At 37.9% G+C, this 13,353-nt stretch overlaps 1 protein-coding gene across 3 annotated transcripts in view; it reads left to right on the top strand.

Moving 5' to 3' along the window:
- Positions 1-588: 588 nt before the first annotated feature.
- Positions 589-13,353, top strand: part of LOC138693949 (uncharacterized) — a 132,216-nt gene continuing 119,451 nt past the window's right edge. For 2 of the 3 annotated variants that reach the window (XR_011330632.1, XM_069817681.1), the window contains exons 1-2: positions 589-1,260; positions 4,510-4,707. Coding sequence is in view for 1 of the 3 variants with exons in the window: in XM_069817681.1 (XP_069673782.1) it covers positions 1,096-1,260; positions 4,510-4,707 (363 nt within the window). In the remaining 2 variants the exon portion in view is untranslated. Of the gene's footprint in view, positions 1,261-4,509; positions 8,060-13,353 lie in introns of those variants that run through there. The other variant, XR_011330633.1, reaches the window with a different exon arrangement.

Here is a 13,353-nt window from a genome sequence, read left to right as displayed (position 1 = left end):
TGCCTGCAACAACGTAATTTTCACACCAAAAATAATATTATACCTTAAATTGCAAGTAAATTGTGTCTCAAGTGTCTCACAATCACTGTTTAAAATTTTACTAACGCAATTACACTGCATTTCAGAGAAATATATGTTATTCTTCATGCATTGCAACTAAGTCATATGGTTGAAAGACCGCCTTTCGCGATCAGCTGTTAAGCGAGTCACGTGGTCTGCCTTACGGCCTGCACGATGGCAGTGGTCGCATTTATGTATGTTGAGGAGACAGCATTTTGTAATGACACAGGGCGGCAAAAATGTTACATACGGACTTGTCATCAAGATAATGAATATTATGTCGTATAGTGACAGAAAGCCAATTTTAATCATACATTTCAATAATTGAAGGTAGTTTGATAACACAGGAACTCTAGACTCTAGATAACATACGTATTTATCATATCTGCGAACAGTAAACAAGTAAAATAAAGTTGGTACACCTGGAAGCCGGCATTAATACTTGTCAGTAGGTTACAGGACCTTAAGGAAGTGTAGGTAATTATAACGTTTATTGCTTTTATGTGTAACTAGACTAGACATCATTTCGGAAGGCGGTTAGCTTCTATATGCGCCGTAGCATTTCTGGTATGTGACGTCACAAGCTTGTACAGTAGAACCAATCAGAATCAGTCTATAACAAGCACTTCCTGAGTTCGTTTGTTCACGTGCGAGTGTTTCAATACATTGAATAAGTAAAACTAACATTTACTATGTGTATGTAAGGTAAATAAATGGAAGAAGAGACTGTAAAAACACAAGTATTACACAAGCAGGCGCGGAAAATAGTGTTTAAGGTGTATAATTATTATAAAAACGTTAACGAGCAGAACGCTGCCGGCCATCTTGATGCTGGCAGCAACGTTGCCAACGTGCAAGAAACGACTGCAGAAGCATGTGGTGTGGGATTGAGAACCGTGCAAAGAATATTGTTAGTGAAGGAAAGAGGGTTTGTTTGGTGTCATGCTTACAGTAATCAACGGCTAAGGTCATTATTGTCTTTTGATAATTTAAATTCTCTCCTGCGCTATTTGTATTGCACGTGCGTGAAGTACGATGTGGCAATGTTGTACGCTGCCTTGCTCCCTCTATCTGTCTCTCTCGACGCAAACGCTAGCAGACAACCCGCCTTCCGAATTGCCGTGGACTCTAGCATTAATATTAATGGTTAAATCCACCTTTAGGTTGCCGAGGCGAAGTGTCATGGCGGACGCGCGCAAGGTTACTACGTAAATCAAATTAAGCATGTATGCATGGCAGCCAACACTACACTCCTTAGCGATGAGAGAAGAGCTGCTATCATGTATATCCATAGCCAATATGTTGTAACTGTATGAAATCATGGACGTAGTTTACAGACAGAACACCAGAGTCGCATTGACACGACGCTTCCAGCTCAGGAAAACCGTACGGGAAAGAAACTGTTGACCAAACAAATTATTACCCGGGTTCGATCCCCGTATAAATGTAATTCCGTGGAACATGTATAAGTACCACAGATATGCAAATAATCGTAATACTAGGACATATAATGCACCAATGACAGGAAAGGTAATGCACTGAGGTCATAGAGTGAACTACGAGGACAGACAATGGACTGGTAGGACGGACAGTGTAGTTACAGCACAGAGATAAGACTGAGAGGAAAAAGACTGCACTTCTAGGACAGAGAGTGTAGTGACAGGACAAAGATTGGACTGATAGCACACAGAGTGGACTGAGAGGACATAGATTGGACTGAGAGCAGATAGGCTGGACTGAGAGGAGATAGACTGGACTGAGAGGATATGGAGTGGACTGAGGGGATATAGAGTGGCCTGAGAGGAGATAGAGTGGACTGAGCGGATATGGAGTGGACTGAGAGGAAATAGAGTGGACTGAGAGGAGATAGACTGGACTGAGAGGACATAGAGTGGACTGAGAGGACATAGGGTGGACTGAGAGGAGATAGAGTAGACTGACAGGAGATAGAGTGGACTGAGAGGAGATAGACTGGACTGAGAGGAGATAGAGTGGACTGAGAGGACATAGAGTGGACTCAGATGAAATAGACTGGACTAAGAATAGATAGACTGGACTGAGAGGACATACATTCGACTGAGAGGACATAGAGTGGACTGAGAGGAGATAGAGTGGACTGAGATGACATAGAGTTGACTGAGAGGACATAGAGTGCACTGAGAGAAGACAGAGTAGACTAAGAGAACATAGACTGGACTGAGAGGACATAGAGTGGACTGAGAGGACATAGAGTAGACTGAGAAGACAGGGAATGGACTCAGATGACATAGAGTGCACTGAGAGGAGATAGAGTGGACTGAGAGGACATAGAGTGGACTGAGAGGACATAGAGTGGACTCAGATGAGATAGAATGGACTGAGAATAGACTGGACTGAGAGGACATAGATTCGACAGAGAGGACATGAAGTGGACTGAGAGATAGACTGGACTGAGAGGACATAGAGTGGACTGAGATGACATAGAGTGGACTGAGATGACATAGAGTTGACTGAGAGGACATAGAGTGGACTGAGAATAGATAGACCGGACTGAGAGGACACACATTCGACAGAGAGGACATAGAGAGGACTGAGAGGAGATAGAGTGGACTGAGAGGTTATAGAGTGGACTGAGAGGAAATAGAGTGGACTGAGAAGACATAGAGTGGACTGAGAGTACATAGAGTGGACTGAGAGGAGATAGAGTGGAATAAGAGGACATAGAGTGGACTGAGAGTACATAGAGTGGACTGAGAGGAGATAGAGTGGACTGAGAGGACATAGAGTGGACAGAGAGGGTATAGAGTGGACTGAGAGGAGATAGAGTGGACTGAGAGGACATAGAGTGGACTGAGAGGAGATAGAGTGGACTGAGAGGACGTAGAATAGACTGAGAGGACATAGAGTGGACGCAGAGGAGATAGACTGGACTGGGAGGACATAGATTCGACTGAGAGAACATAGAGTGGACTGAAAGGACGTAGAATGGACTGAGACGACATAGGACTGAGAGGACATAGAGTGGACTGAGAGGACATAGAGTGGACGCAGAGGAGATAGACTGGTCTGAGAGGAGATAGACTGGACTGAGAGGACATAGATTCGACTGAGAGAACATAGAGTGGGCTGAGAGGAGATAGAGTGGACTGAGAGGACATAGAGTTGACTGAAAGGACATGGAGTGGACTGAGAGGACATGGAGTGGACTGATAGGAGATAGAGTGGACTGAGAGGAGATAGAATGGAATGAGAGGACATAGAGTGGATTGAGAGGACACAGATTGGACTGAGAGGACATAGAATGAACTGAGAGAACATAGAGTGGACTGAGAGGAGATAGAGTGGATTGAGAGGAGATAGAGTGGACAGAGAAGACATAGAGTGGACTGAGAGGACATAGAGAGGACTGAGAGGACATAGAGTGGACTGAGAGGAGATAGACTGGACTGAGTGGACATAGACTGGACTGAGAGGACATAGAGTGGTCTGAGAGGACGTAGAGTGGACTGAGGAGATAGAATGGACTGAGAGGACATAGAGTGGACTGAGAGGAGAAAGACTGGACTGAGTGGACTGAGAGGAGATAGAGTAGACTGAGAGGACATGGAGTGGACTCAGAGGAGATAGACTGGACTGAGAGGACATACATTCGACTGAGAGGACATAGAGTGGACTGAGAGGAGATAGAGTGGACTGAGATGACATAGAGTGGACTGAGAGGACATAGAGTGGACTGAAAGACGTAGAATGGACTGAGAGACCATTGAGTGGACTGAGACGAGATAGACTGGACTGAAAGAACATAGAGTGGACTGAGAGGATATAGAGTGGACTGAGAGGACATACAGTGGACGCAGAGGAGATAGCCTGGACTGAGAGGAGATGGACTGGACTGAGAGGACATAGATTCGACTGAGAGAACATTGAGTGGACTGAGAGGAGATAGAGTGGACTGAGAGGAGATAGATCAGTTTCACATCATTCTCTCTTTCCACTGCCGCCGCCGCTTTCTATGAAGTTTATTTTGAGCTAACAAACTTCTCTGCTTGAAACCTGGAGGATCAGAGTAATTGTTTTGTTCCTGTTGTCCATTAGGGCCTAGCATTATGTGCACAGCTTTAAATGTAAGGATCAAGTTTAATTTTGGATAATAAATTAATGCTCATTCAAATTATATTTTGTCTTAAATATGTGTGTACCTCCTGAATATGTATTGCAGATTCGCATGTTGTTTCATTACTACGTAATTAAAATTATAGATTTTTTTTTTCTGTTTTGTAATTAACACTTTATTTGTTTTTGTACACAATACAATAGGGTCCTAGTATGAAAATTTAAAATGTAAATTTCTGGAACTCTTAAATGAACAATTATATTAATTGTTCTTATTTAATCAAATTCCTAACTCAGGGTAACTGAAATAATATGGAAATGATAAAGAATAATCTACTGTTATGTAAATTATTACAGGATGAAATTAATAATGGACTGGACACCCTTCTTTCGAGACAGTGTCACCTAGAAGCAAAACTTCGTGGCATTACCAAAGTATTGCCAAGTCTTCAGATCGTCCATTCTGATGCCCAGAAACTTGCTGAGATGGTAACATTTACTTCAACTCTGGCAGAGAATGTTAGTGCTAAAGTGCGTCGGCTAGATATTGCCAGGGTGAGTGATGATTTTAAACAGAATACATTTTCTTTTTGCGAATTCAGAGAGATTAAAGTTATAAGTGATTTAAAATTTGAATTTCTTAGATGTATAAAGGATGGATAAGGGATGACAATGGTATGAAAGGTGGATAAGAGCTGATTATCGAACAATTTAAATATGGATGAGGGAGAAGAAATGAAGACAATACTGAAGGAGCTGGAGAGGGCCCATCTGTAGGAGAGTGCTGAAAGATCTATGGACAAAGAGAGAATAGTGTATATTGGAAGTCAATGAATGTGGAGTGTTTTAAAACCCTTTTATTACATATCTGTGCATGCGTGCATGTGTGATGTAGCCAATTTCTCTTTAATTTCCTGTCCAGTTTCAACATTATTGTTTTTTCACCTACTCTTTCTAGCACTGCTTCATTTCTTATTTTGTCTGCTGTCTCATACAAAGTCACATTCCACACAAAACTCTTCACTGGTCTCATAGTTCTTCTTTCAAAGTTTCGTAGAAAATGCTCCTTTTTCTATTAGAAACTTCCTTTGTCATTGCTATTCTCCTTTTGACTTCCTGGCAACAGCTCATGTTCCTATACCAAGTATCTGAAGCTGTCTACATGTTACTGACTCATTTCGAATTCGCACATTTATCACCTTTATTTTTCTACCAGTAAACATGGTCTTCGTTAACTTCATCCCATACTGCTCTCAGCTCTCATTTAGCTCCATTAGCATATTCCTTATTATCATCATCTTCTTTTTCTACTAACAACGCCATGTCGTCAGCAAATCTTATGCACTTTATTCTTCCTTGAAAGTGTAACAGAATTAACACGACAGAAGACAAATGTTATCAATTAGAAGCTAGTGTGTCATATGAAAAATATGTAACATGTGAAGTTCAAATCATGGAACAATTAATGTTAGAAAGAAATCTAGCATTTGATGCATCTGAAAAAGAAGAAAAGGACGAGGGAAATAAAGCAAACAATGAGTCCCCAACAACTTTTCTGTTAGCTCTGGAAGACATCAGCAATACTACTAAATACCTAATGAGATTTGACTGTGACGATAATGTAATGCCTGCCCCCAGCAGTGTTGAAAATGTAGTATATTGGGTTTATAAGAAAAGAAAGAACAACTTGCCTTAATGGATAGGTGGAAGAAGTAAATCAGATTGTAGGTAATATTATTGACCGTAATGATTTTATAATTAGTCTTTGTAACTTTAAGTAAATATACTTTTTCCCCCCTTTTACCTACCTACAGCTATTAGTAAACCAGTATTCTGTTATGTTAAAATGTTTACATTTCTCTGTTGTGTTAATATAATAGTTGAATATGTGTAGAACAACACTTGCTGCTGTAACTACGTTCTTCCATGTTTGCACCACAACCTAACTGATTGAATGCTGGTAGGTTCCAGGTTACATACTCTGATGCAGGTTTAAAAAGTTTATGCGGTAAACACATTGTATAACTTTGTCCTCTTTTAACCTTGGTATGCAATGTAGTTACAGAATGGGATTTGGCTCACATGTTCACACACAACATTTACAGAAATGTCAGAAAAAAAAGGTTAAAAGTGTGTATTTTACAATAGTAATAATTCATATTCCGAAGCTTATTGTATGGTTTCGTAACAAGCTGTTTTTTATGGTAATGGGTTGTAGCCCTTCGCCCCACTCCTAGCTGGAGGACCACTCCTTATCGGCTGTCCACGACTGCTTATTCAATATATTCGCAGCTACCCTCCACATCTGGAGGCCACATAATAACTCGAGTGGGCTGACAAGACGCCAGAAACTCTCACAAACTCTGTGCGACTTGAAATTGTGGTTTTCTCTTAATGTACCTACGGTAATGTACTAGATTTGCAGAGGTTAAAGGTGTTTGAGAATAAGGTGCTTAGGAAAACATTTGGGCTAAGACGGATGAAGTTACAGGAGAATGGAGAAACTTATACAACGCACCTGACATAATTAGGAACGTTAAATCCAGACGTTTCACATGGACAGGGCATGTAGCATGTATGGGCGAATTCAGAAATTCATATAGAGTGTTAATTGGAAGGCCGGAGGGAAAAAGACCTTTGGGGAGGCTGAGACATAGATGAGAGAATAATATTAAAATGGATTTGAGGGAGGTGGGATATGATGGTAGAGACTGAATTAATCTTGCTCAGGATAGGGACTGATGGCGGGCTTATGTGAGGGTGGCAATGAACCTCCGGGTTCCTTAAAAGCCATAAGTAAGTAAGTAATAATTCATATTAGCCATTAACAATGAAATCACCATTATCATGAATATTAGCACGAATGTTGTATCAGCACATATAATCACATGCTCTCCTGCACTTGGTACCAATATAACAATAAAATTAATATATTGATACCAGAGCCACTTGTAATGTCAATTATTACTTTCACTAGAGCCCGGATATTTAGGAATTTATAACAGTTAAAATAGGCAGGCAAAAAAGGCAATAAAACGTAAAAAGATGCACAATAATCTTTGAAAAAGGCATTATGAATTTTAAAAAGGCATAATATATTTTAGCAATAAATTTAAATTATATCAACATAACTCGCATATTTACTTCGTTGGTGACACATGTTGACTTATAAAAGACTTTTTTCCATGATTAACTGTCTTTTTACAAACCTTACACAACAAAACTGTTCCATTAGTTGAAAACACATGGGCACCAAATTCACTAACGTAAGCAAGAAGTTTGCTTTTCAATGGTTTACTGATTTTAGGCATTCTTGCTAACAGATCTTATACCTTCTGTCACCTGACAATAACTGACTGTTCCTCACTCAAATTTCCTTTTCCTACAATAATAAACACGTGTAGCACAAAATTGTAACAGTAAGATTTGAAAATATGAAAGCAAACAATTGGAAATGCTACGTGACAGCTTCTATGAGAACGAGCTTAATATTTAAAATTATAAAGCTGATTGTGGGTATAGTGAAGACATGACTATATTATATTTGTAAATGTGGATTGTCGATCATTATTCACATTAGACCAACATTATTAAAGCACGATTATTAGCAGATTAAGCACCAAAATAAATTACTTTTATTTACTATTGTTAGTAAAGTTAGTCATTGTTTCAAATGCTTAAATTTCATACCCATTACAATTAATTAGAAAATTGCAAATAAACAAGAAATATTGCTTTAAAATGACAAAAAAAAAGGCATCTGTTAGCAAGAATCACTTTAAAAAGGCAAAATAAAAATTGACTATCACTTTGATTTACTCCAAATCACATTTATATCTATGGAAATAATGATTTACTTCCACCCAGTAAAAAAGGCATTTTGCCAAACATCAGGGCTCTATACTTGTTTTTTTGAGAGATGGGATATGACAGTTAAGCGGCCGAGCTTGGAACTACAGTGCTATGTTGCCAATATGGACTACCATGCTGCCAGCTGTTGGAAGCTAGCAATTGATGTTAAGATAACTGACGTTAAAACATTCATTGACAATTGACGCGAAGGTAAGAAAACAATACAGACAGAGAATCAAACACGAAACGTACCAATGCTAGCATTGTGTGCACAATAAATGTCGCCAAGAGAGCTATTAAGCACTCGCCATGTGAGAATGGTAAGTTTGGCAACTCAACCGTTGTTACCATAGCAACAGGCCTACCACGCTACGTGACATTCAGTTGTTTTTCCAATCGCAACGCTCCTGCATGTCCCATCTTTCAAAAAAACAAGTATAGTTATAATATTTCAGTTTATTTATATCATTAATGTAATGTGTTCCGATAGCTAATAAATTAGTTCGTATCCAGGGGCGGCCCGTCCTTATGTGCTACAGTACAATGATAATTTTTGCTTAAATAATGTATTTGCAATGCCATAGTGTGTAATCTGCCATTTGACAATTTCCCATGGTTATGTTCATGACGCGTTATAGAGTGTTTAGTCTTCGCTCTTCGTTCTTTGGTGCCTCAGGCAGTACGTTGTGCTACTCAGAACTTACATGAGAATGTAGATAATTATTGCGCATGTGCGAAGCTGAATTCACTGCTCTGATTGGCTATTTTTACGCGGGTAAGTGCTGTAGTCAGCTTCAGCACAACACAGCTTGGAGATTGCAAAAGTAAAGCATAACGAAAGAATGCTTGTTTGTGGAAGAACTCGGAACTATGTACAATGTATTTGGTAATCAAGTGTCCGACTGCTGCTGCCATCTACCAGTTTTTTGAGTTTCCTCCTGAATCAGTCAGCAAGCGACGGAAAATGGAATCCGAAAATTGAAGCCAAGGAAGTATGTGACCATATAATTCAGGAAACTACTCATCGTTTCCAGTCTTTAAGCTACCTAGACTCAACAAAATTGTTAAACAGCAAATTTTTTGCATAATTTTCCTGAACGCGAACTTGAAGTTGCTGTCAACAGCTATACTGTACTGAACAAAAGATTATTAAAGACACAACTTGGGGTTCTATATGGAAGACTCGACTTCCGAAATATAGATGGAGCTGTTCAATTGTTACAATACATAGCCTCCAACAATTCACAGGATCCATTCTGTGAAGTAACGAAGTTGTTAAATATTTTTGGTACAACACCAATGACCACTGCTGAGCCAGAAAGATGATTTTTAAGGAACATTATGTCCCAGGATCGCTCACTGTTCTTACAATACTATCAATAGAAAAGAGTATAATGTCCAAGATGGAGGGTTTAACGTTTAACACTAGGATAATTCGTCACTAGGCGAGTCTCAAATTAAGATAAACACATGTAAGTGTATACAGTAGGCCGATATAGAGATTGTAGCACACTCATTATTTTGACCACCAGCTGCTACTGTTCGTATCTATTGCTATATAGTCCTGCATTCAAACTTAAATAAATCATGTGTTTACAATATTCAAAATTTGAACTGTCGAGTGATTAAGCCGATTAAGGTGAATGTTGTTGATACAATGTTGATAACAATAAATTGCATCACAGCCTCTGTCTCCACTTATTATTGTTTCAGAGAAGGAATTTGTATTTTAGTATGAGTCACGAATTGCAGTATTTAGTAGTAGTCGGTGTAATGTTAACAGGCAGATTATTTCTCGTTTTCGAGAATAGCAGTGCCACTAATACAATTCTAGTAAATAGTGTTATCTGTGCACTACTCTCGCCACTTATATCGATCAGTACTGAGAGGGTGCATATTCACTGTTCTTGAGCAATAGCTGAACTTAATACTGTCACAATGATACATTGCATTGATGTGAAAATTAGACTGCTACACCTGAGATAAGAGATTGCGTCAAATGATTCATTTCGAGCAGTTGTCTTTGCTGCCACAGGTAATCATTCGTGAGACAAGTTTAGTAATATAAGGGGCATTTCAGGATATTATTTATCTCACTATTATGTATCTTTATTTCTAGGCCACGTTAGTTATTGTGCAGTCACCCTTGTTCTTTTATTGGTTTTACCTCATCGCCAGGAGGAACTGTTTTATGTTTAGCTTTACTAGTAAGTTGTTATTATCCTCTTGGTCGGTGGAGGATAGATGTACCTTGCCTAATTGTTACACAAATTAAGGACTGCTTTCTATATTCTTAAGATTGACTTCTATGTTATTAAAGTAGCCATTATTAGTACAAGTTCGTTAGCGTTTTATTTGCTATTGTTAAATCCCGAGACAGTTCAGAGCTTACTTATTATGTCATCATGTTCTGTATCCTGTCATGTCCTCGGCAGGGAGAAGGACACTATGCCACAGTTACAAAGACATATGTGTGCTTTAGAAGCATAAAAAGTCAAGTAATATGTTAAACTCTTCCGAAATGTTATTTTTACATGGAAGCTAAGATGTCTATTCTTCTCTCATATCTTTTACCCTTCTATAAAGAAATTCATGTAAAGTCTGTGACCATGGAGCTCAGTGAAAAGTATTTTAAATGCTACCATACCATAAAATATATTTTATAACAATACAGGTAATGAGCATCATTATATTTAAAAAACAGTAGTGGAGCACCACAAGTGATTACAAATATTCACTTCAATTCTTAATTTTTTTCAATGTTAATGCTTGAACTAATACAAAACATATATTACAAATATTCTAACAAGTCTGTACTTTTATCCATTTTCAATTTATCACGGAACACCTCAGTTCCTGCAGCTTGGAAAAAAGCAATCATTGTACCAATTCACAAAAAAGGTAAACCTGCTCATGATGTTAATAGTTTGTTATAGTTTGACAATAAAGTCATTTGACCTCTTGCACTCCAATATTTTTCAAAGATATTATCATGACTAGCCACTGAAGCACAGATTCTGAGGTGTTCCGAATCCATATCTTGGTTTGAGTTGCACAATGGGCAATATGTTTAATTTAACTTAAGCTTATAAAAATATGACATGTTACAGAAATCCAATCCCTATTCAAAAATACTAAGCACCAAGTTACACCTATAGCTTGGAATTATTATGGCTGAAAGGTACAACATTTCAGAATCTTCTTTTCAGGAGATGAGATGAATCTGATGTTTCATTCCCAAACAACTAGAGCACAGACTTTCCAATACAGGCAAGTCTGAGTAAAATTTATAAGGACCATGATGATGTCGGATTAAGTTTTACCAGAATATTCTCTTTTCCTGTGCTGTCATTTCACAATTGTTTCATAATTGACACAATAATCCTTATGGCTATTGCACAAATCAATGGAAATCTATTACATTGTACCTATCATTTTCCAGAAGACCACTGCCATGGGATTTCTGTGGTAAATGGTCTATAGAACAAATAACTGAGAAATCCCTGGTAGCTAACACTACTTGAGTTGTCAGTTAGGGTACATTGAGAAACACAAAGTGAACCTACTTTACACTACATAGATTAAAGCCTCTTTTACACAGTGACAGTTCTCTCATGAGAGTTGCTATAGTTCACTCCCATGATGGGAAGTGTTTACATGAGATTCAGAATGAGACCATACTGTCATAAAAAACGTTAGAAGTGGGAATGGTTGAAGCCATGGCCAGAATTATTAAATTAAGAAGAAAAAAAATTAACATTTTAACGCATTGTATTCTTCACCTGACATAATTAGGAACATTAAATCCAGACGTTTGAGATGGGCAGGGGATGTAGCACATATGGGCAAATCCAGAAATGCATATAGAGTGTTAGTTGGGAGGCCGGAGGGAAAAAGACCTTTGGGAAGCCCGAGACGTAGATGGGAAGATATTAAAATGGATTTGAGGGAGGAGGGATATGATGATAAAGACTGGATTAATCTTGCTCAGGATAAGGACCAATGGCGGGCTTATGTGAGGGCGGCAATGAACCTTCGGGTTCCTTAAAAGCCAGTAAGTAAGTATGATTCATTCTGCTTAATTTGGTGTTCGGTTTATTAAAATATTCTAATATTTACTATTTTAAACATATTTTTTAAAAATATTAGTGTATTTGTGTTTTAGAGAAAAAATTTACCACTTTTCACAAAAAAAATTATTATCTCAGGAAGTAATTGTCTTAGAAGGCTGTGGTTTGGCTTGTTTTATAGTAAAATTAATGCTTCATAAAGCCTGTGTTTCAAAATTTTGCCCATTCTGATGAAGAACTCATAATACTAATGAATAATTTAATAATGTTGTTTGGCACTGAGTTCCAAAAATGTGTCTGTTGGTATGTCAACGTTGGAACTTAGTATACTAGATGCTGTACTCACATTTAATGATGGATACATTGCAAGAATACAGGCGTTGAAGGATCTAGGTATTCAAATAGGATATAACCTCGAAAAACATGGAGAACTTGGACACATTGCGAATGAGATAATGGTAACAAACACAACCAAAGAGGCAAGATCCAAGAGAAGGAGGGCAGTATTAGGTGAGCAGGATAGAGAAGAACACAAGGACCACCAACCAGAAGGGTTGTAAAACATTTTTTTCTGTAATAGGTAAATTTTTATAGAAATTTTTACTTTAAGCATGATTTACTTAAAACTACATTTTTCAACATAAATGACCCGTTTTCTCAGAATCTATTAGATCTGTCTGCATGAAATTTTTACAGGTAACAGTGTGATGATATGGAATTCCTTTGATTGAGTTTGCTGTAATAGTTTATTAAGAATAAATAAAATGTCTAATTGAGGACTGTTTTTGCAAAACTTGCTAACTGCAAAATTGAGATTTTGATGGCAGGCCTCTACATGATGTTAAAGGCTTCTTAGTAAAATTTGATTATTTCTCTTCATTGTAATGTGTCAAAGTGTGATCGTTTTTCCAAAACTTGCTTTCTTCTGGTAAAATTTAGTTTTTTCAGTTAGCAAGTTTTGCAGAAACGGTCCTTAATTCTTGTTTTTAATTTTAGAAGTTGGTAAAAAATTTTGTTTTTCTATTAGATATTTTATCATCAAAACGAATCAGTGTACTCAGAAGGAATGCATAAACATCCTGTAAAATTGACACATTTCTATACCTAGTATGTTCTGAGATAACTGGTTATTAATATTGCTGTTTTAACATTAGTGAATCTGATGTTTCATTCCCAAACAATTAGAGCAACAACTAGGTTGCAAGGGACAGTGAAGTGCATTCCATAAACCTCTCCTATCCAAAACCCAACCTCAACCTGCTCGTGGTGCAACCTGCTT

This window comes from Periplaneta americana, unplaced genomic scaffold (genome assembly GCF_040183065.1).
Source record: "Periplaneta americana isolate PAMFEO1 unplaced genomic scaffold, P.americana_PAMFEO1_priV1 scaffold_25, whole genome shotgun sequence".
Lineage (NCBI taxonomy): Eukaryota > Metazoa > Arthropoda > Insecta > Blattodea > Blattidae > Periplaneta > Periplaneta americana.
Note: the sequence above shows the minus strand (reverse complement) of the source record. Positions and strands in the feature narration are given on the sequence as shown.